This window comes from Hemiscyllium ocellatum, chromosome 9, assembly GCF_020745735.1.
Source record: "Hemiscyllium ocellatum isolate sHemOce1 chromosome 9, sHemOce1.pat.X.cur, whole genome shotgun sequence".
Classification (NCBI taxonomy): domain Eukaryota; kingdom Metazoa; phylum Chordata; class Chondrichthyes; order Orectolobiformes; family Hemiscylliidae; genus Hemiscyllium; species Hemiscyllium ocellatum.
The window spans coordinates 37526648-37550860 of record NC_083409.1 but is presented as its reverse complement, the minus strand read 5'-3'; the positions used below and the strand labels follow the sequence as shown (position 1 = coordinate 37550860).

At 37.3% G+C, this 24213-nt stretch overlaps 1 protein-coding gene across 2 annotated transcripts in view; it reads left to right on the top strand.

Moving 5' to 3' along the window:
- The window catches only part of suco (SUN domain containing ossification factor), a 75956-nt gene that overhangs the window by 32615 nt on the left and 19128 nt on the right, over positions 1 to 24213 (top strand). The window contains exons 8-18 of one of the 2 annotated variants that reach the window (XM_060830128.1): positions 569 to 690; positions 2963 to 3030; positions 3187 to 3294; positions 3719 to 3824; positions 5853 to 5873; positions 12768 to 12823; positions 13447 to 13538; positions 16823 to 16888; positions 19636 to 19716; positions 20514 to 20598; positions 22077 to 23333. In XM_060830128.1, the coding sequence (XP_060686111.1) occupies positions 569 to 690; positions 2963 to 3030; positions 3187 to 3294; positions 3719 to 3824; positions 5853 to 5873; positions 12768 to 12823; positions 13447 to 13538; positions 16823 to 16888; positions 19636 to 19716; positions 20514 to 20598; positions 22077 to 23333 (2062 nt within the window). The remainder of the gene's footprint in view (positions 1 to 568; positions 691 to 2962; positions 3031 to 3186; positions 3295 to 3718; positions 3825 to 5852; positions 5874 to 12767; positions 12824 to 13446; positions 13539 to 16822; positions 16889 to 19635; positions 19717 to 20513; positions 20599 to 22076; positions 23334 to 24213) is intronic. The other variant, XM_060830129.1, reaches the window with a different exon arrangement.

Sequence of the window (24213 nt, the reverse complement as noted above, 5' to 3'; positions counted from 1 at the left end):
CTCTCTGGCTGAAGAAATGTCTCCGCGTTTCTGTTCTGAATTGACCCCCTCTAATTCTAAGGCTGTGCTCACTGGTCCTAGTCTCCTCGCCTAGTGGAAACAATTTCTTAGCGTCCACCCTTTCCAAGCCATGTGTTATCTTGTAAGTTTCTATTATTGTGCTACTTGGACATCTAATTTTACTATTTCCACACAGTCTATTTCAATGCAGCTGATTCTAGACTTAGAGAATGATAAATGTTAAAAAAAATAACTAAATCTAAATGATGTCTGCACTTTTTGAATGTGTTTCCCTTGTTTGATGAATGTAATTTCCCTCATTGTTTATGCCTTATGGTTTATTCCCATAATGTAGAGAATGGGAATTACTTTGGACATTTAAAGATGGGGAGCCAAATAAAATCTAGCGCTACTGTGTGGCATTTTAGTGAATTTAAATTGAGTCAACAATTTTTTTGTCAAATATAGAAATTAAAGTGTAATTGGGGGAAAATGTGAAAATTGATAACTTGTGGTTGGGATGAATGTAAGAACAGCTTTATGATATAAATGACTTTTTTTCTTTCAGGCCAGTCATTGCATACCTCTAGTGGTGTCCTACATTCTGCAAAAAAGCTACAGAAAAACTTCAATAACTATGCCTCTGTAGAATGTGGAGCCAAAATTCTGGCTGCAAATCCAGAAGCAAAGGTATTATTCTTTGATTTGTTTGGTAATGCTGGACTCGAGTATTGCTGAAAAACAATACTTTATCAAAGCTTTTCACCTTCAGATTATTGAGGTTATGTCATCGAATGTTGAATATCCTGATGAGTGCAAGATCAATACCTTTTGACAAGTCTTTATTTTCAGCAGCAGTACATTTTTCCTTAGAGCAGTTGATTTAGTATTCACAAGATGAACATCTTTGCTTCAAGATGTATATTGTATCCTGTTACACGGAGGCTTCAGTTGTGCTGCTACATAGTTCGGATTCTAAGACTTAAGTGGAGAACTCTCTTTGTAACACTGGTTTTGAGGGTGACTTAATAGCTTGAATTTGTGTGACCATTTTTAAAATCTTCTTCGAAAAAGAAATCTAGTACTTCCTAGTCAAATATATGTTATGCGGAATCAGAAATGGAGGGATGACCGAAATATGGTTGAATCTGTGGTTTGATATCTCAGGAGAAAAATGAAGAGGTGGACATTAGGTTAGACGTTGACAATAGAGGGGGTTCTGCTGTTGGTTGTGATGTGAGACTGGTGTGGGAATAGAATTTTGGCTGGGTAAGATGCGTATGAAAGATTGCGGAAATACAACCTAATGGTATTTAACTGACTTTGTTTCCTAAATGCAAATGGAGATCAGTGAGGACTGGTGGGCAAGTAAGGCTCCACAGAGCTTTGGTTGAGTTGTGGTTTGTCGGAGGGAGGGCAATAATTATTAGAATTTCCTTTCTTTCATGGGATGAAGGCATTTATTACCCATCCCTATTTGTCCAGAGGGCAGTTAAGAGTCAACTACATCTGTGGGTCTGGAGTCGCATATAGTCTAGAGCAGATAAGGATGGCAGTTTCCTTCCCTAAGAATATTAGGAAAAACCCATCTTGTTCACTAACAGTCTGGCAATGGATTTATGATCATTAGACTCTCAATTTTGGATTTTTATTGAATTGTCCTCCGATCGTTACCTGGGTCTCTGGATTAGAAGTCCAGCAATAGTACCATTAGGTCTACACTTCCCCATTGATCTAGAGCCTCCTGCCCTCATAAGGGTGAGGCAAATGGCACTTAATCATTTCTGGATAAATGGTACAGTCAGTAATGGACATATATGCCAGGTTAAATGAACCTAGAAGTTGCTGTCTGGATTGTTCCATTCTGTAGGTAACTTCGGTAAAACAGCATTTCTTATCTGCCATTTCACTGTTGAAATTGGAACGCCATGGAATTTTTGTATTCATTCAAATATGAACAGAATTCATCAGATATTTCCAACCAGTGATTTGTGATTTAAGTACACTTTTTTAATGATTTGTTGAATTCTGCCATCAATCTGTGGAATTTTAATTTTACTGACTCTTTTCACTTGTGATTTTTTTTTTTGAATATTTGGCATTACAAAAATATACCTGCTTCTGGCACTCGCTTCCTGCCTTTCTCGTTTTTTCAGCTATCCCTTAAGGAAATAAAATTCAATCCCTTTGTTTCCAATTCCACTTGTATCCATTATAAGTAGCTAACTCAATTGAATTATGAATTTAACACGATTTAAGGATGATTAATCATGCATTTGATGCAGCGTACCTAGTGTTTTTTCAAAAAAGCCTAGTGTTAAACTTAATTTTCAAATGACTGTTTTACGGTTTTTGCTGTCTTGCATGTCGAGTGGTGATATTCTGGTTTTGCGTCTAAATACTGTTGGATGTCTGAATTAGTGCACTGCCTTGTACTTTGAGGCTTGAGTTCTAATTTTAGTCCAGTTGGAAATGCTGGGTGAATGGTTTGGGTTATAGATCACCACTTTTACTTATTAACTAATGTTGAATCTCAGTACGTTCACCTCGGCCAATAAGGATGTAGATGTAAGCAGCAAAATGCAAATTCATACTGCAGAAAAAGAATTTCTTTTTCTGGTTGAAGGTTAAGATGTAAGTGAGCTTTGTGTGATTTGCTGTACAATGTAGCAAGCACATTGTTTTACCATATTGTATTAAATGTAGATGGTTGTGTTCTCGCTATTGTGAAAATGCGTACTGGTGCTGAGCACCTAAATTATTTTTCAGTTCCCTGATTCCTTCCGATTTTGAACATTCTTTCCTTATAAAGGATGGATGAAGAGCAAAACTTCAAACTCTGCATTCCCCTGGTGTTTGTCAAAAAAGTGTTAATTTTGTAATATGTCAACAGGGAGCTGGTGCACTTGGCCATACGCCAGTATAAAATGTTAATACTTTATATTGCAATTTTGTCTTGCAGAGCAATTCAGCAATTCTAATGGAAAATATGGATCTGTACATGCTAAACCCATGCAGCGCCAAAATTTGGTACGTTGTAATTTTTAGCACCTGAAAGGAAACCAATCGGATGGAAGTTTTTTGCCAAAAATTTTCACTAGCAAGTGCACACAACTTGAATGTTTAATATTAGTTCTAACATTGGTATGGGTTATGCTTTATTACAGATTGTCATTCTTTCCACAGGTTTGTAATAGAGTTATGTGAGCCAATCCAAGTCAGACAGCTTGACATTGCAAACTTTGAGTTATTTTCCTCTACACCAAAGGACTTTCTGGTTTCTATCAGCGACAGGTATGTTTAAAGTCAGTAAGGTTGTACAAAAGTGCAGCGGATATAAAATCAATAATCTTAGCTGTTGACTTCCAATAATAATACACTTTTTTGATTTAACTCCTAAGTGAATAAAATTTAGCCTTCATCCATTATGTACCTGGGTGTATTGAACAACTGGATTTTCTACTTCACTCCCTCTGTGAAAGTTGGAAGTATGTTTGTTTGTTTTTTTTTAATCAACATCTTGATGTGTTTTGCCACCTGAGGCGCATGTGGGACTTGGAACTCTGGACATTTTGGCTCCATTTGGGATACTACCACTGCATCATAAACAACCCAGTGGAAGTTGAATTTTCTCCATGCAAGTTTTTTTTTCAGATGTATCAAGTACTTTTAAATTGTTTCCTAATTATATTTCTTTCGCCTTCATGTTTATGCACAGATATCCTACTAATAAATGGGTTAAACTAGGAACATTCCATGCTCTGGATGAAAGAACTGTGCAAAGCTTTCCTTTAGATGAGCAAATGTATGCCAAGTATGTCAAGGTAAAAGTTGGGAGGAGAAAATGTAAATAACAATTGACCAAATATTTGAAAGTCTACTGTAACTTGAACAAATAATTGTAATCTTTTATTTGATGACAAGCTTTGCTTACTAGTGTTTGATGGCATTGAACCTGTATTATCAGCCAGATGTGCAAATAGTGCCCATGTCATTCAGCTTTATCAGGATATTGTATATAACCCTGAATGTCGTGTATATGCATTTGACTTAAATAGTTGAGTTCACTATATAAAGATCTATCTTTTTTTGAGTGTTTGTTTACCTGTTCATTACTTATTTTCCCCTCCGGCTTCTTTATAGCTACCTCCACAGACTTTTTATTTTACAAATGCTTATGAGCATTGTTTTAGTTGTTTAGTGGCCAGCCTTCTGTGCTAAATACTATGTTAGTTAAAGGTCATGTCATGATGGTCTCCTATAACCCATCTGGTTTTACCATGCAAGTTACCTTTTGTTTGAGTGACTTTTATTTCGCAATGGAATGAGAATTATAGAAAGTGATATTCTTCTGTGAAATTTGCTTTTGCTGGACTGAAACAGTATCAAAACCATTATTAAAGAATGTTCATCTTGAGATTTTTTTCCAATTTTTCAGAAGTAATTTTTCCTCTAACAGCTCCAATGAAGCACTTTTTTAATGCACTTCAGCATTTTTGAACAGATTCTCTCTTTCCCCCCCCCCCCCCCCCCACCCAAAAGAATCAAAACACCTTTCTAAGGATAGCTTGTTACCATTCCTTGCAAACAAACCTGTGCACCCAGAAATAGCCCCAATATAAAAATATTGGACCTGTTTCAACATAAAAGGAAAATTGCTTTCTTTTATAAGATGATGCTTTGCTAGTCTTGGTAAATCCAGCACATTGGTTTTGCTGTTGAAACCTCTGTTGAGACCTTGCAGTATGAGCATCCCTCTTGAAGAGCAGTTTGTTCTATTTTGCTGAACTGCTCAGGCCATTTTGTCCTTCTGTTTTAAAAGCTTACAGTTTAAAATAAGTTCAAACCACAATTTTCAGTGTAAATATCTCAAATATAGTTTGTAGACACAAGGTCCATGACACCACTGAAATCTACCAATTGTTTGTTTAAGTCTCAATGCCTGGCAATTTTACATTTTTTTAATGGAAACTAAATAATATTTTACACAAGACAAACCACTGGAGGGAGCTCTAATGTAGCACAAGTCATTAAAGGCATTAATTCTTCCAGTGTGTTTGCAGATCAGTTAAAATGGTAGCTTTTCCCAAGATGAAAAATTTCCCCCTTTTTTTTGGTGGGTTAGGCTGTAAAACAATCTAAAGATTGCATGTGGAGGCCAATAGGCTATAATGCATTTTGATTCTTGTATAGTGATTGGCTTTATTTGTTTCATTTTAAAATTTGGAAAAATTTTGCTTTCCCCGAAATGCAGACTTTTCTCAGTGTTTAATTACCTGATCTTAACCAAAAGATCTAATTAAGCGTAGACTAGAATTTTTCTTGCTTTCTATACCCCGCTCCTGTAAAATGAGGCACTCAAGTACAAGACAATGATTTCCTTATCAACTCAACAAGACTCCTTGAGAGGATGTAAGTTTGGGTTGGTTGATTCAGGATGTGCGATCATCTATAGAAGATGTATTCACTAAAGAATTATCCTTCGACAGAAGGCTACTTTTTGATCTATTGGACAGTTGGCTAATTAAAGTATGAAAGGCTGGAGATATTTTTATAAAGCCTTCAAAAGTGAACAAAATTATGGTTGCATAAATTATTTCCCAGAACTAGTTCAAAGTTTTTAAATTTTGCTCCTGTTTGTGTATTTTTTTCTTCAGATTTGAACATCTGGATAGAGATTTTGCTGTTTATTTTTATCATTCTTTCAGGTCACTTTTGAGAACATAGTATTTGGAGAAAATCTTTGAAAATTGGAATTGATTGTACTGTGAGCTTGTAGCATGTAGTGATCTATCTTGACTGTTACTACTCTTACTGACACCTTTTTTTTCCTCCCTTTTCTCTTGCTTCAGATGTTCATCAAATACATAAAGGTTAGCATTATTAGAAGTTAAACATGGGAAATGTTCTTTTTCAAGGCACTCCAAACATGCATGAAATCCACTATTGCATGCTTTTAATTAACAATATGCATTGCTAAAATAAACATGCTTGAATAAGTGGGAATTTATATTACTGCACTTTCAGTCACTGAATATTAAGTTGCCAACTTGAAGAGCACTTCTTAAAGTTTTGAAAATTAATAAGGCTAGTACTTCTGATGAATTGGGTCACTTACCACTCATGTTCCCATGAAATGATGGAAGCTTTTGCGCAGCATTGTGTGCTTGTAAAATACTGAATGGTGTTTTGAAAAATGCTAATGCATTTCAGTGGAACTTTGTCACATTGTGACAGTATTGGAAACAGTTACCGTATTGTGTATAAACATGGCTCTATTAAAACCAATTTTCGCATTTTAAAAGTTTGATTTATAATGTCCTTTTTTTAAAATTTTTGAATGTATGCTGAAAACTTCCAAGTATGAACAGTCAGTAGTGTTGTCAGGCAGCTCTGAGTATTTGACTTTATTTTTGCATTTCAAAAGCTAGTACTATAGCCTTCTAATTTTATCACTGCATCTATCAAAAGCCAATTTGTCTTGGCTAGCTTAATTTTAAAGTTTTTAAATTTTTATTTTTATCCATTTTGTTAACCTGTTGTGAATTCTAAAATGAACCAAGTGTCTGGTACATCTGCATACTAAAGCACTGCTTCAGTACCTACCTGCTTTTCATCAAAATGGACTCCCCTCATAGTCATCAGCTTTTGTTTCTCTTTTCTTAAAAAGAGAGCCATTTTCTGAACCTGTTCTGTAGCTGTTTATACTATTGGGGGCAGAGTTTGTGGGGCAGTGTAATGATATTGCTAGACTAGAAATGTGAAATATCCTGGTCACCCGGTTTGAATCTCACCATGGTCGATGATAGAGTTTAAATTCACGAGAATTTGGAATTAAGAATCTGATCACATAGTGATCATTATTAGATTATCAGATGAAATTAATTACTGGGAAAACTCCAATGTAGAAACTGCTGTCCTTCACTGCTTTAGCCAGCATGTAACTTCACACCCACAGCACACTGTCTGATAACTGGACCTCCCTAAAAATGCCTATATAGCAATAAATGTTGACACAGCTGTCAATGTTCACATCTTATAAATTAGTTTTTTTTAAAAAAAGTTTGCAAGTATGTAACATTCAAGAATATCTGTGCTCCTCTTTTCAAGTTTTTTGGAAGGAACCAAATATGATCATCTTTCACAGAATGTACTTACACGAGCCACTTTATAAACTGACTCATCAGGGTGCTCATTTTAAAAACGCGCATGTGAAATCTTGCCATTCTTCGAAACTCCACATGATTCAGATTTTACTTTGCATAATATTTCAATGAATTGTTTTGAACTGTGATCTGATTTTTAATTTATCCAAACTTTGATTCATCAGTTGAAATTAATTTTAGTGCTGTAGATAAATATGTTCCAAAACGCTCTGTTCAATAAGTAACTCACCATAGCTTATTTAAACCCAAGTCTTGCAGCTTCCAATGAGCTTGCTATGATTTAAGTCTCATACTTTTTTTTGGTGAGTGTTTGAGATGAGTAGCAAAGACTGTTCTCGCTTGTAGAAGGCTATGTTTTTAAGCTTTATTCTACATCTAAGCAGTTGTGAATCTCATGGTTTGACTTACTAAGTAAATGTCTGAAGATCTGGATAATCAAAGATGGAGGATGGGAAAAATTTCTGGCTGTAATAAGCTGCTCCTTTTGAGGTATGTTAGGTGGTGATGGTGATTTCCTTGAATTCCAGGTGAAGCAATTACTGTTTTATATGCTGTTGCAATTGTTTTAGAACTTATGGGGGAAAAAGTCAAAACAGCCCTTTTAAAAGGGAGAAAGACAGACAAAGGCAGCAAATGGGCAGCATGGTGGCAACTGTGTGGAGTTTGCACATTTTCCCCGTATCTGCGTGGGTTTCCTCCGGGTGCTCTGGTTTCCTCCCACAGTCCAAGAATGTGCAAGTTAAGTGAATTGGCCATGCTAAATTGCCTCTAGTGATAGGTAAAGGGGTAAATGTAGGGGAATGGGTTTGGGTGGATTGCTCATCGGAGGGTCGGTGTGGAATTGATGGGCCGAAGGGCCTGTTTCCACACTAATCTTTAAAAAAAGTACATGGTCTGTAAGGGAGAGAGAGAAAGAAACCCACACTGCTAACTGACACAGCAGTGAATCTGCGCAGTAACTGCCTTTGCTATTTGAATTCATGTATCACTGGACATCGGAATGTCTAGGAAAACTTAAACTGAAATTCTCAACTGATCTTGGAGAAACCTGTTTGGGAGAGGTCACAGCTGAAAAACAGATAAGTAAATAGTTTGAAGTATAGCCTTGCTCTAAATCTATAATAGTGAATAGAGTGGGTTCTTTTGTTTTTTATTGGGATCTATCTCTTGATTAAATTTTAAAATATAAGCCATAAGTATTAAGTTAGCCTGGAAGCAGTGTTTTATAGAGCAATACGAGGTGCTATTTTATGGGTCTGTAGACTGGAAGGAGCAAAATGTCCTTTAGTGTGATATGCTGCTCTTGTCAGATGTGGGAGTTTCTGGAGAGTTTATGGGTTACTGAGGATTATATCTACAATAAATGTCATTGGTTGCGAATTCTGTCAGATCAAATAGATCCGTTGAAGTGACAGGCAATGAGGAGTTTACAAGAGCTAGTTGATGTGATGAATGGCAGTTATAGGAAGGGAGAAAAGCTGCAGAAACAGTTTAGGTAGATAGGTTAACTCCAAGAAAGGTGAGAGGTAGGTAAGTAGTACAGGAGTCTTCTGTGGCTATTCCCATTTCAAACAGGTATGCTGTTTTCAAAAACGTAGGGGGCGATGGACTTTCAGGGGAACGTAGCATGAGCAGAAAAGTTTGTGGTATCAAGACTGGCTGTAATGTAATGAAGGGTACATTTGGGTTCCAAGTGATTTGGTTTTGTGTTAGGGGACTCCCAGGGGCACCAACAGATGTTTCTGTGGCCAGCAGCAAAAAAATCAGAATGATGTGTTGCCTCCTGGGTGCCAGGATCAAGAATGTCTCAGGGTGTAGAATGTTCTCAAAGGGGAGAGGGACTAGCAGGAGGTCATTGTACACATTGGTACCAATGACATAGGAAGGGAAAAGGATGAAATTCTAAACAGAGAATATAGAAAGTTAGGCAGGAATTTTTAAAAAGGAAGTCCCTGAGGGTAGTAATATCTGGATCATTCCTGGTGCTCTGATCTCGTGAAGGTAGGAATAGGAGAATAGAGCAGATGAATACATGGCTGAGCTGGTGTATGGGAGAAGGATTCACATTTTTGGATCATTGGAATCCCCTCTGGGGTAGAAATGACCTGTACAAAAAGGACTGCAGGGGACTATTGGAAGGGGACTAATATACTGGCAGGGAGATTTGCTAGAGCTACTTGGAAGGATTTAAACTAGTAAGGTGTAGGGGGGGAGGGGAATCCTAGAAAGAGAGATCAATCTGAGACAGATACAATTGAGAAAAGAAGCAAGTCAAACAGAGGGCAGGCAGAAATAAAGAGAACAAAGCAGGGCTGATAAATGCAGTTTAGTTTAATTTCAATGTAAGGGGCCTAACTGGGAAGGCAGTTGAACTCAGCATGGTTAGGAACGTGGGACTGGAATATCATTGCAATTACCGAAACCATGGCTCAGGGTGAGCAGGGCTGGCAGCTTAATGTTCCAGGACATAATTGCTACAGCAAAGATAAAGAGGGGTGGCAAGAGAGGAGGTGGAGTGGTGTTTTTGATAAGGGATAGCATTACAGCTGTACTGAAGGAGGATATGCCCGGAAATACATCCAGAGATGCAATTTGGGTAGAACTTTATTATATACCCCTAACAATTGGGGTGGGGGGGGGAAACTGAGAATCAAATTTGCAAGGAGATCTGTTATCTGTAAGAATAATAATAGGGTGGTTATGGTAGGGGATTTTAACTTTGTAAATATAGACTGGGACTGCCTTCAGGATTAAGGGTTTAGATGGAGAGGAATTTTTCAGTGTACAAGACAATTTTCTGGTTGAGTATGTGGATGTACGTACTAGAGAAGGTGCAAAACTTAATCTACTCTTGGGAAATAAGGCAGGGCAACGTGACTGAGGTGTCAGTGCGGGAGCACTTTCAGGCCAGCGACCATAATTCTATTAGTGTTAAAATAATGATGGAAAAGGATAGACCAGATCTAACAGCTGAGGTTCTGAATTGAAGGAAGCCTAATTTTGATGGTATTAGGCAAGAACTATTAAAAATCCTGATTGGTTGCAGATTTTTGCCGATAAAGGGACGACTGGAAAATGGGAAGCCTTCAGGAATGAGGTATCAAGAATCCAAAGGTAGTATATTCTTAGGGTGAAAGGAAAGGCTGGTAGGTATAGGGAATGCTGGATGAAGAGAGAAATTGAGGGTTTGGTTAAGAAACTAAAGGAAGCATATGTCAGGTATGGAGGGGAGAGATCAAGTGAATCCTTAAGAGTATAAAGGCAGTAGGTGTATACTTAAGAGGGAAATCAGGAGGCAATTAGGGTCAAGGAGAATCCACAGGGTTTTTACAAATGCGTTAAGGGCAAAAGGGTAACTAGGGAGCAAATTGGGCCCCTCAAAGGTTAGGAGAATCAACATTTTGGGCATAAGCTGTTCATCAGGCTTATGCCCAAAACGTCAGCTCTCTTCCTTTTAGAGGCTGCTTGACCTGCTGTGCTTTTCCAGCACTACTGTCTCGAGTCTGAGCTCAGCATCTGCAGTCCTCACTTTCTCCTCCTCAAAGATCAGCAAGGCAGCCTGTGTGTGGTCGCAGGAGATGGGGGAGATACTAAATGAGTATTTCTCATCAGTCTTTATTGTGGAGAAGGACATGGAAGGTATAGTATGTAGGGAAATAAATGGTGACGGCTTGCAAAATGTTGCATATTACGGAGGAGGAAGTGCTGGATGTCTTGAAAGACATAAGTGGATGAATCCCCAGGACCTGATCAGGTGTACCCAAAACTGACAGAAGCTAGAGAAGTGATTGCTGAGCCCCTTGCTGAGATATTTGTATCATTGATAGTCACAGGTGAGGTGCTGGAAAACTGGAGGTTGGCTAATGTGGTGCCACTGTTTAAGAAAGGAGGAAAGGACAAGCCAGGGAACTATACACGAGTGAGCCTGATGTCAGTGATGGGCAAGCTGTTGGAGGGAATCCTGAGGGATAGGATTTACATGTATTTAGAAAGGCAAGGATGGAGTAGGGCTTGTCAACATGGCTTTGTGCATGGGAAATAATGTCTCATGAACTTAATTGAATTTTTTTGAAGAAGTAACGAAGATGATTGAGGGCAGAGCAGTGGACGTCAGTAAAGCATTCGACAAGGTTCCCTGTGGGAGACTGAATAGCAAGGTTAAATCTCATGGAATACAAGGAGAATATTTGGATACAAAACTGGCTCAAAGGTCGAAGACAGCAGGCGGTGGTAAAGGGTTGTTTTTCAGACTGGACCAGTGGAGTGCCACAAGGACCGGTGCTGGATCCTCTACTTTTTGTCATTTACATAAATGATTTGGATATGAACATAGGAGAAAAAGTTAGTAAGTTTGCAGATGACACCAAAATTGGAGGTGTAGTGGACAGTGAAGAAGGATACCTCCCATTACAATGGGATCTGGACCAAATGTGCCAGTGGGCTGAGGAGTGGCAGATGGAGTTTAATTCAGATAAATGCAAGGTACTGCAGTTTGGGAAAGCTAATCTTAGCAGGACTTATACACTTAATGGTAAGATCCTAGTGAGTGTTGGTGAACGCAGAGACCTTGGAGTGCAGGTTCATAGCTCCTTGAAAGTAGCGTCGTAGGTAGATAGGGTAGTGAAGGTGGTGTTTGGTATGCTTTCCTTTATTGGTCAGAGCATTGAGTATAGGATTTGGGAGGTCATGTTGCGGCTGTACAGGACAACGGTTAGGCCACTGTTGGAATACTGTGTGCAGTTCTGGTCTCCTTCCTGTTGAAAGGATGTTGTGAAACTTGAAAGGGTTCAAAAAAGATTTACAAGAATGTTTCTAGAATTGGGGGATTTGAGCTGCAGGGAGAGCCTAAATAGGCTGCGGCTGTTTTCCCTGGAGCGTCGAAGGATGAGGGGTGACTTAGAGGTTTATCAAGTCATAAGGAACATGGATAGGATAAATAGACAAAGTCTTTTCCCTGGGATGTGGGAGTTCAGAACTAGAGAGCATAGGTTTAGGGTGAGGGGAAAGATATAAAAGAGACCTGAGGGGCAATGTTTTCACACATGGCATGTGTATAGAATGAGTGACCAGAGGAAATGATGGGGTCTGGTACAATTACAGCATTTAAAAGATATCTGGGTGGGCATATGAATAGAGGGTTTAGAGGGATATGGGCAAGTGCTGGCAAATGGGACTAGATTAGGTTAGGATATCTGGTTGGCATGGACGTGTTGGACCAAAGGGTTTGTTTCCATGCTGTACATCGCTATGACCTTAATTTCACTTTTCATCTCCATGTTCTCAAAGTAATAAAATTACTATTTTTGTGAGAAGTTTTCACATCTATTAAACTGGAGAACCTCTTCATACAAACATACTGACATTGCAAGTTGTAAGACTGACTCAATACAAATGTTTACCACCTTGCAATTGTTTCCTTTTTTGTTTGTTTTCACAAGTTTCACTTGAAGTAACATGCTAGCATGTTTTCTGTTTATACAAATATTGTTCTGGTGATTTTGTTTAATTTTGGAATTCATTCACAAGAACTTTCACCATTTTTCTTTTAAATGCTTGTTTGATTTGTTGCTAATGCTAATTCAGTATTTGTCTGTTTTCTAGGTGGAATTAGTGTCACACTTTGGGTCAGAACACTTCTGTCCCCTTAGCCTCATAAGGTAAGACAATACTTGAGCTTTATTGACTGTCTGAACCTGTTTTGCTTTTGTTCAAAAAAAAGTGATTTTTTTTAAAGCAGTGTCTTTCCTTAAGATTGCTGTGTTGGGAAAAGGGTTGAGCATCTGATTTCATTGTGGCAGTTGCCCAATAAGAACCAAGCGCCCAGTGGAATGTAACTGCAGTGAAGACTAACGTTGACCAAAATGCAGCTTTGTTGTTTAATTGAGACTTTGGCGGTTACATGCTGCTTTTTGCTGACAAGGTTGTAATGTTTTTTAATGTATAATTCTTTTGAAACAAGTCTTATTGAACTTCTGGTTACTTGATAACTCAGTTTGATTTGAAAATCATTAAGATACAAAGACCGAAGAATTGGAGGGGAAAAACCCGAAGAATTGGAGGGGAAAAACCCAAAGAATTTAAGCAATGCACAAATTGAATCTAAAAGTTTCAATCATTTGCTTGCTTTATGAAAGTTGAGTTAACTCTGCTTTCCTGCAACTTATTTTCTTGCTTCCTTCCCTTTTGTAAGTAAGAGGGCTGACTGTAGAACACCATGTGACTGAGGGTATGGTGGCTTATTGGCTGATGTTTTGCACTAATGCCAGTCAACTTTGTGCAGGGTGTTTGGTACCAGCATGGTGGAGGAATATGAAGAAATTGCAGAATCACAGTACAACACAGAACGCCTTGAATATCTGGATGAAGATTATGGTATGTCATTTTAATGTTACCTCCTATCTTCATGGAGGTTTACTGTTTGTCGACTGAGATGTTAAAGGAAGTTAATTAAACCTTCTGCTTGAATGTTAATTTCACTTTAATTTTTCACTGTATGATCACCTAGCTTTAGTAAGTTAAAACTGCAAATATGGTTTTTAACTTTTGTCTTTGTAACTTGAAATGATCCCATTGCTTAAAAAGGTGTTTTTAGCTACTGGCCTGGTTTTAATGACCTGTAAAACATTAGCTATGGCAGACAAATTGAAATAAGTGTCGAACACTTTTATTTTAAAACCTTGAGTTTAAAAAAAAAACTTCATTTAAAGAGAATGTTGATAAGTTCAGTTGGCCAAATGGCTGGTTTTTAACTCCGTGATGCCAGTGTTGTATGGGACTATTCCTGCATTGGCTGTTTGCCATGAAGGATTCTCCTTCTTTTCCCCTCACTTGAGGCATGATGAACCTTTAAGTTAAATCATTAATCACCTCTTTGAGAGAGCAGTCCCATGTTCTGGTGGTAATATGGTGACTTAATGTTTTAACTTTTTTTTTGTTTTCTCTTAAAATCCTGTTTTTGCAGAGCAGTTATACATGCAAAGTGCTTAAAGGTTGGTTTTAAAAGTGTATTTTTTTATGTAGTCTAGATTGTCCAGCAAATGTTAACTTGCAGAACCTCATCTAATGTTAGATACTCTTGCTATGAAGTCAACTGTTAATTGCTGTTAACTACATTTTCTATATCGATGGTTTACTTGTCAAACCAAAAACACTTCTGTCATACAGTATGAAATGTTTTTGTTTTTTCCTTTTTTGTTATCTTGGTGAATTATCCTGATGAATGGAAGATGAAAAGCCTCGACACAGTGTTTTCTCACCAGTACTTGAACTGCTGTTATGTAGTAAAGCATGACAACAGGTTGACATGCAAAATAGGATTCAGAAGCAGTAATGAGATAATGAGCTGTTGGTTCAGGGATTAATCTTAACTAGAACATAAAGGTGTCTCCCTCTTTTCTTCGGTCATATTGAGCCATTGAACCTGATAGCAACGGATAGTAGTTTAAAGTCTTGCTTAAAAGGTTGCATCTTGAACAGCGCAGTACTCATGGAGTGTATGTCCAAGTGTAGATTAGATTACTTACATTAGATTAGATTAGATTACTTAGTGTGGAAACAGGCCCTTCGGCCCAACAAGTCCACACCGACCCGCCGAAGCGAACCCCACCCATACCCCTACATATACTCCTTACCTAACACTACGGGCAATTTAGCATGGCCAATTCACCTGACCCGCACATCTTTGGACTGTGGGAGGAAACCGGAGCACCCGGAGGAAACCCACGCAGACACGGGGAGAACGTGCAAACTCCACAGTCAGTCGCCTGAGGCGGGAATTGAACCCAGGTCCCTGGCGCTGTGAGGCAGCAGTGCTAACCACTGTGCCACCGTACTGCCCTGTAGGTCAACATTTTTCTGGTCTCTGGCTTGATTTGAGAAGTGGATCCTATAATTGAGTCAAGAATGATGTAGTTCATTTTAGCTAGTCAATAGTCTTAAATAAAGTCATGTAACATTGTATTTTAAAATTTTTTCGCCTAATGAATTGCTTTTGGGTCAGAAGTTCCAATACTTAAATTTTGAAATCAACTCTAAGTTGACCACCTTCTGTTTTTCTGTAATTGGAGCAGAATTAAATGGTTCTTTTGTATCTCACGCCTAAGGGGAGTATTGTCACTCATTAGAGTACACATCGATTTCTATAAGCCAGTTAAAGGTAATGAGCTTACTGAAAAGCAGGAAAATGGTTAAGGGAAGTGAGATTCTTCAAACTTCTTTTGCACTTGAGAGATCTTTTGAATAAACATATGTATAGAAAGTGAGGCAATACAAAACTTTCTTCAAAAAGTGATTTTAATCTGAACTATGACTTGAAATTATTTCTAATACTGTGAAGTATGCTGTACCCAAGTTTCTTATATAACTTGAAGGCAAAGCACTCATTTAGAACTATAGCTTTTCTTTCCCCCTCCTTGCATCCACTCACCTAATGTTTTCTAAACACCACTTTTAATATAAAGTACAGTTAATTACTTGTTTTGGCTTATGACCTTTTCAAATGTGCTTAAGTTGGGTAAATATCCTAGTGGGCAGCTGGAGAATGGGAGAAGGGCTTTTGTGGTGGAGTAAGCACTTTCTCTTGAATAAAGATGGTAGCTCACCCAAATAGTCTTCTGAAAATAAGATGAGATGCAATGTATCTGTGCATAACAATTACTTGTTTTGAGTTCTTGGTCACCAATTAGACCTGCTATTTTGAATTGTGGGGAAAAAGCTAGTTACTGGAGAAACTTTCGATGTGGCAGCATCTGTGTGGAGAGCAAGAAGGGGTAACGTTTCAAGTTCAGAGGCCCTTTAGAGCTGGACCTTTTATACCAATACAGAAAGTAGAATGATGGCTTAAGCTTAAATTATATCGATAAGGGAAACAAATATGTAAACTATTAAAAAGTGGATCTAGTCTCATTTGAGCTTCACTTGGAGGGTATAATGACCATCCCCTAATCTTCAATATATTGATAATAGAGGGGGTGATGTTTTAAAAAAAACATTGGAACTTAAGAGTCACTTAATGCAAATGTGACAGTTCAGGAAGTTCAGTCTGAAATGTAAACTGTTTTCCTCTCCATGGGTGTACCCAAAACTGAGTTTCCAGTGTTTTCTGTTCATTCTTATTTTCCAGCATCCTCTGTATACTTTTTATCTGGCAGTCATTGGCTGCTTTTTTTCATTTAGACTACATGAACCTACCAACTACTCATTCAATGCCCATAAGGTTTGATGGGTTAATGATTCCACTGTCTTGGATATTGTAGAAAGCAGTTGGTTAAGTGATGAACTTTGAAAGTCTACTTCGTGACAGGGCCTTGATAAGAAATGAAAATGACCTTAAACAGCTTGTTCTTGATTCAGGAAAAGTGTCAGCTTTCTTTTGTTTCTTGTTTGTGCTTGGACTTTGGCAGCATGTGATTGCATTTGTTTTCCAGAGTCTTGAAATTGAGTCTGGGTGAATGGAAAGCAAAATTACCATATGCATTTGTTTCAAAAAATGGAGAATGGCTTTATGTACTGTGTTTATACCTACTGTGTGGAGGGAGATTTTAAGTACTGAAGGAATTTTGAAAGCTGTGTTCTTCAACTAGCAGCTTATGCGCTTGATGCTATCTAATATATGCATGTAGCTGTTGTGAAAATGTATTATCGTTGCTGTCAAACAGATTACCCACTGGATTATGGTACCAGAGAAGAGAAATCCTCAAAAAACCTTCTTGGTTCAGCCACAAGTGAGTTTTTAATCAATTTTGTTATTCCCCATTTTGATCTGTCGTACAGTAAAAGGTGAATGTCAAAAATTTTGACTGCAGACCATAGCCTTGTATTTGGATCTTAAGAAATCTCCTCTTCCCTTTTGTCTCCACCCAGAGCCCTGAAGTTAAAAGTTTGTTTGTCATTTTTGCCCCTCACCTTGTTCCTAGGTTATCATATATTTTGTTCAGTCTTCCAGCTTGTATGCTTGCTGAGTTATGCATTCATGTGAAACTGAGTGCAGAGTATCAATGCTTGACCAGTGCAATATATCATTGTCCCCATTTCTTATTTCAAAACTTGGTATTCGTAAAGGTTAGAGTGTGCAAAAATTTCCTCCTTTTTCGGAAAGAAAGATGAGGAGGAAAAAATATCGACTAGTTAACCTACCCCTAACTAAGGAATTTTTACTTAACCACAAAAAAAAATTTGAATTCTGTACACGCCAATACTTTGTGTAGAAAAGCCTGGATTTAGATTTAACTTTACTCAATTTATGAAACTAGAGCAAAAATTGAGGTTCATGAATGTTACTATGGCATTCATCAAAAATGACTCAAAGGTTTATTCATTTTCTAAAAATTTTAATTAAGGAAACTGGAGTTTTTTTTAAAAAGTTGCATAACAGTAGAATTAGTCCCTACTTGTTTTTGTACTTCAGTTGTGTCAAACCTGCTCAGGGCAATTTTATCAGACATTTGGTTTCTTTAAAAGATCGATATGACTTTAAATGTTTGTGGTTCCAAAATGTGCAAGTGTGTTTGGTTATTGTGCATTTATATTGATTTTTAAAAATCAAAATATCACATTTGCGCTATTATTGGTATTAAGCTTTGGCTAAACTAGATCAGCCAAATGGTTAAATAACAACAGATCCAAAAATCTAAATTTAACTGATGCTAGCTGGTACTGTGCTAAGGTAGTTGGAATTGGCAATATCATCCCAAAGTAGACATGAAAGTTATTTTCCCCACAGTAGATCAATACCCTGATCAAAAGTCTAGCTCAAATGAGGACAAACCTCTCTTGCCTGTGATCTTCCCTGTGGTAACAACAGCTTTTTGTGCTTTTTGATTTCAAACTTAGGACTATGTAGTAGCAGGAACTTGACAAATAGTTAACACCTTGGCAGTGCAGAGCAGCAAATTAGTAAGAGAACTGGATGTGGCAAGGTGAATAGGTTTAGGGCAGTCAACTCTTCTTTGGAAGATACCAATCCCACTGGTTCTGAAGAACGCATTTGGAATTTGTTTCCTGCTGCTTTAACTGCATTGCTGATATCACACCTAAGCTTAATGGTCTAATATGAAATACATATGTCTCTGCATTTTTGAGATTTGCTAGTGTGCATGATTCACAGCTAAACATTTATTTTACTTGAACAGTCATGAAATGTAATGAATAATGACAGTAGCATTGATGTGACAGTGATGAGACCTGATGGAGTTAATCAGTTGAAGTGCTGCACAATGTCAGTGCCCTTTGGAATGGAAATCAGGGCATATGCAATAGCCATGACACATCAAAATTTCTGTCATCCGAGAGAAATAAAGCTTTTGTATTGTGTATTGAATTTGTGTATTTGGCAAGCTGGTGCACTTTACAGTTTTTCCATGGGTTTTAATGAAAGAAGGAATTTAGTTGTGAATCCACTCAATCAAACTACAGCATCAACATTTTGCAGGTGCTAATTAAACCGAAGTAGCTAAGCTTTACTTTGATATCTAAATTTCTTTCTGAAGCTATCTGTCAATCCTTGAATTCTGCGTGTAGTTGCAAATTTATCTTCTAAATGTTTGGCCAAAGACACGTGTCAAAAATGCCTGCAAATGCTACTGAGGAGTGTTGACACATTTTAACAAAATCCTGGAAAGTACTATTTAAAGCCGTGTGTGTGTGTTGAATTTGCACTTTTTAAAATTGCTTTTAAATATGCTGTGACAATTAAATGATTGCTCCTTGACTTAGGCAACTTGCTGTGAATAGTTCATCTAAGAATGTTTGCGAAAGTGGGCATTTTATAAAATAGCATTTTTAATTTAGATTATTGCATGCTAAAAGGCATGTTGCATTCAATTAGATTTTCAAAGAAATTTAATTGAAAAATATGAAATGAATGAAGAGCATTTTTTGCCTTTTTAATAACTTCTCAATTGAGTAAAGCCATAGTTGAAGTCTACATATTCAATTGGCATTGAGTTCTCCTCCTGTGAACATCATACAGATGCTTTTTGAGAAGACCCACTGTGAAGGTATTTATTCCTGAGATTGGTCTTGATTTTTGTCATCTTTTTTGATTTGTAATCATTGCTTGTTCATTTCTTTGAGTTGGATACTTTTTTTTAGCATTCTGCAAGTAATGGTTCAAAATATCTTTGTATTGAAATTGTCATTTTGCTTTAGTGAGCTATGAAATACTTTTGGTACTGCAAGGTGTATTTTAATCTAAACATGCAAGCTTTTTGAATTGTGCAAATCCAGTTCACTTTGCTTAAAAAATTTTAAATTGTGCACCTCAGATGTTTTGTTATTATAAACATGTCAAAAGTATATTGCTTTCAAGTAATGTTGGCGATTACCTTTTTATGCACTTGGAATGTACAACTGGATGATATTTGTATTTTTTTATTCCTTTTCTGCAATTTAAACCTAAAGACTGTTAGCATCCTGTCAGTGAATCTTTTCTCAGGCAGACCTCCTTTGCAATATTACTTCTTCCTTGCAGATGCTATTCTGAATATGGTGAATATAGCTGCCAATATGCTTGGGGCTAAGAAGGAAGCAGAGCAAATGTCTCAAACAGAAGGTAACTGGATTTTAATTATGTGCATCTTCAAGAATTTTTCAATTTAAACGTAATTCATTCCCATAACATCCTGTTTTTTTTTAAGAATTTGAATGTCACCTCTTCACATGACTGGTGGCCATTGCCCCAGGATTTCGTAAAATTGGAGATTCGGAAAAAACCAATTGGGAGATGTCAAAAATAATACCTTTTTTTGATCACATTAGTTCCAGCCATTTTTAAGGTGTGGCAGGTTTCCCATTACAAGTCAGTTATTACAGAATAGCTTGTTGGTAAATTTTGACCAACTAGAACTTGTCCTTTTCAGACTGTAAAACTATACCTGTTGATTTGATTTTAAAGGTGGTCCTTCACTATTGGTGTACATTTAGTAGAAAATGTCATGGATGAAGCTTCCAATATTTCTAGCATTAAAATTGACATACAAAGTATTCATGCCTATTTTCACATTCTCTTCAGTTTAATAACAGGTACAAGCTTTTGAGACCATCAGACATTAGTACCTTTTTTTTAAAACCTGCAAGTTGTCACACAAAAATATCTAGGGCTTTCAATCATGATGTAAAATGCACAATAAATAGTTATCAAATGAACAACTTGCATTGTACTTTTTGATGCAAGTCCACTTGAATGGGCAGGCAGTGCCTTTGGCACCTCCTACCATCATAACAGACCTTCTGTTTTGTCCATCTGCCCTGAGTAGCACAAACTTTGAAAACAAATGTTGCTGTTAGATTTTTGTTTTGCAAAATTTCTTGCACTGTTACAACAGTATTGGAATGTTTAATGTTTTTCAGTCAATGGAAGTATTAGATCTGAGAATGAAACTCGAAAATTGGAAGTACCTGTGCCTGACCCTAGCCTCATCTCTTCAATGCCAGAGTGAGTAGTTATGATTTATGAATGCTAAAATAATGTTCCAACTTAACTGTTTAATTTCATTCTCATGGTTTCTTGGGTGTCTTTAGTCAATGGTATGCATGGTCATCTAGAAATCAGATATAGTCAAGAAAGTTGCCTTAAGCTTGGAACTAACGTTTTCTGAGGATTGAAATGATGCAAACATCAGCATTAATTTTAACTTTACAAAACTGGATTTGACAATTTTTGAAGAATTTTGATCTCTGTTCATGTTTGAACAACGTTGTCAGCTAATTCATCCAAGACCTAATTTGCATGGGATTCCTCAGACTAGTAATATTGAGGATTTTGATAGCATCAAGTCTTTGAGTAATTTGTGGTGTAATTTCCAGTTTAAAGTAGAATAAGAACCAAGACGGGCTTAAACAATGAATATTGCAAACACTTTCCAAATTTGATCTCAAGTTTTGTGAAGTATAGTGCAGTCTTACATGAATTATCAAAAAGAAGAGTGCAAAGAATGAAATTAGCACTTTATAGCTATATTTGTATGCTCCAAAATGTTCTGAACTGGATTAGATCAAAGTTTGTTGTAAAATTATAGAATAAAGTACAGAAAGCCACTGAGTCCGTTGCTCCTATGATGGCTATTGGAAACAGCAAGGCAATTAATCCCTCGTGCTCTCATTTCTCTCCCAAGTGTTTATCCACACAATTTTTAAAGATATTCTGTTTACACCACTTTGTTTCAGGCTGTCTATTCAAGAACAATATAATCTAGTTATTTCTCTTCATGCTATTGCTGATTCTTTTGCTAACTTGCTTAATTCTGTACTTTTTTTTTTAATACTGACCTTTGCAATGAAAACTTTAATTTTATTTACATGCTGTGAAATGTGCAGAATAAATTAAGGCTTTCGCTGAGGATGACACATCTGCAGTCTAATTTAGATCCACTTCTTTACATTCAATGCAGGTTTTCACATATCAAAGCGCCATTAATCTACCAGGCTAGGGCCAAGTGCTAGAAAGCAAGATTAGAAGAGTTAGATGGTTGTTTCAACAGCAGATTTGATGGGCTGAATTTCCTTTTTTGTGCTGTAAATCGCTGAATGTAAGACTCTCTTGCTTTAACTTAAACTAGAATTCTGGTTCAGTTTAGTAGGTTTTATTAGCCTGTTGGATTGGAATATTTTCCTAACTTTAGGCCAGTGAGAGACAAGTCACAGTATTGACCACAAAAGCTGCCTGTTAAATGCATGTGTTTGATCGTCTTATCCCCTAGGGATGGTTGAAACAGCAAAAGTAAATTTTACACTATGGTGCATCATGCTGAAATTGGGGGTTAAGCCATATTTCTAACAAGAGACCACATGGTTTCATTCTGCATGTGGTTTTCCTGATACATTAATTGTTGCTAGGTGCCAGGAAAAAAAAATTACTGTAGTAACAAATGTGTTGTGTGAAATTTTAATTGATACTTTTGTCTGCATCTTTAGGCCAGACTTGGGTGATCATTCTGTAATTGAGGAAGATGGTGAACCAGAGAGAGCACCTTCTGATTCAAGTACACTCCAGGAGAGCTTAATTGTGCAGTTGGTACACGATGAAGATGAAGAATTGATGAATCGGCAGTCAACTGTCACACTTCTAAAACCCGAAGATGATGACTATGATTATAATAAAGGTTGTTGGTATGAAACTGAAACACAAATGTACTGCAGTGAACTGCCCACTATTTCTTGTATTTCTAGTTTTCCTGAATATATTTACAAATGCTGCTTTCTTGTTGCGGCCCTACAACGGCAACGCAGTGTGACGTTTGTTGGTCATGAAATCATTGAACCAGTTTCAGACATTCACCAGCTTCTAACTGGGCAAGAGGAGACTTTTTTAGTAAGTGAAACAAAAGAAACAATAGAGAGTGAATTGGACAGCTTATCGCCTGAAAAGGTATCTACTATTAGCAATGAAAGTCAGTCCAGTACTAATTTGTCTGATAACTTATTTAATCACACTGACTCTATTGAACTGGAACCCAGCCATCCTCCTCCTGCTTCTCATTCTCCTGAAGTCAGTACATCTGATATAAAATATGATGTGAAATGTACTGCCATTCTTCAAAGTTCTCACCATGGCATCACTGACAGTCTGGCTGACCAGGTCCATCTTCAACCAGAGCTTACTGTACCTATTCTGGATCAAGGTACAGAATCTAAACTGGAGACACAAAAGGAAGCAACTAAAGGTGCAGAAGAAACTCTGCTCATATTAGAAACTGAAACTGCTAATGAGACTAGTTTGGGGGTTTTATTAAATGGCTCTGTGAATGCAAACCAAGAAACTGCTCAAGTACCAATAACCCCCACAGTACCCATATCGACAGCTGATAGTGTGGTCGATCATCCAACAACTGAGATTCAGAATGAGACGGTTAGCGGTAAAAGTACCTTGGTAGAATCGGAGGTACCTTTGCCTTCAGGTTCAGATATGTCATCAGCAACAGAGATAAAAGATGAAGAACAAGCTGCGGAAGAAATCCTCCTGTCTGTTCCATCCTCAAATGGGCTTAATAGAACAGTTACTGATTTCTATGCAGAATTGCACAATGTTACTGATTTGGGATACACTAATGGGAATCAAGTACACGGTTCCAACCAAAAGGAATCTGTATTTATGCGTCTCAACAACCGTATTAAAGCATTAGAAATGAACATGTCGCTGAGTAGCCGCTATCTCGAAGAGCTGAGTCAACGGTGTGTACAACACCTTTGCGGTGGTCTTTTCACTTTTAAAACATTTTGAAGTAAACAGTTTTTTTTTAAACCAATTAAATATGGAATTTGTTTGTTTCATCCATGTAATTTTTTTGCATAGCGAAAAATTAATTTGAAATTTTGCTCTGGTAATGCTGCTGGTCAGTCAACAGTAAATTAAAACAGTATTATAAAATATTTCTCCTGAAGAAGTCTATCATCTGCTTAATGGTGTGAGGCAGATTCACTGAAGCAAAGAATTGCTGTGTTGAAGGGGTTGCTTGACCTCTTCTGTAAGCACTGGCTCCCTTTCCTGGCCATCCTTTTTCAGATAAGATTTTTGAAGTACTTTTGAATGCTTTCAGTGAAAGCAATCTTCTAATTGGTCAGACAATGTATTCCAGACCTTAACCACTTGCTGAATGAAAATCTTTTTGTCTTGTATCTATTTACTCAAATTACTTTTTATAAGCATATGTTTTTGCTTCTTAATCCTTTAATGACTGGGAACAGTTTTCTCTCTATCTATTCTGTAGAGTCCCACAGCACAGAATCAGACACTTTTTTTTTGGTCCAACCAGTCCATGCTGAACATAATCCCAAACTAAATTGGTCCCACTGCCTGCTCCTGGCCCATATCCCTCCAAATCTTTTCCTATTAATGTACCTATCTAAATTTCTTTTAAACATTGTAATTGTACCCACATCCACCACTTCCTCAGGAAGTTTATTCCCCATGTGAACCACCCTCAGTTTTCAAAAACAAAAGTTGCCTCAGGTCATTTCTTAAACCCCTCCTCCCTCCTCCCTCTCCCCCTCTAAATGTGCGGTCCACTTTGGAAATCCCCCATCCTAAGGAAAATACAACTACCATTATTAA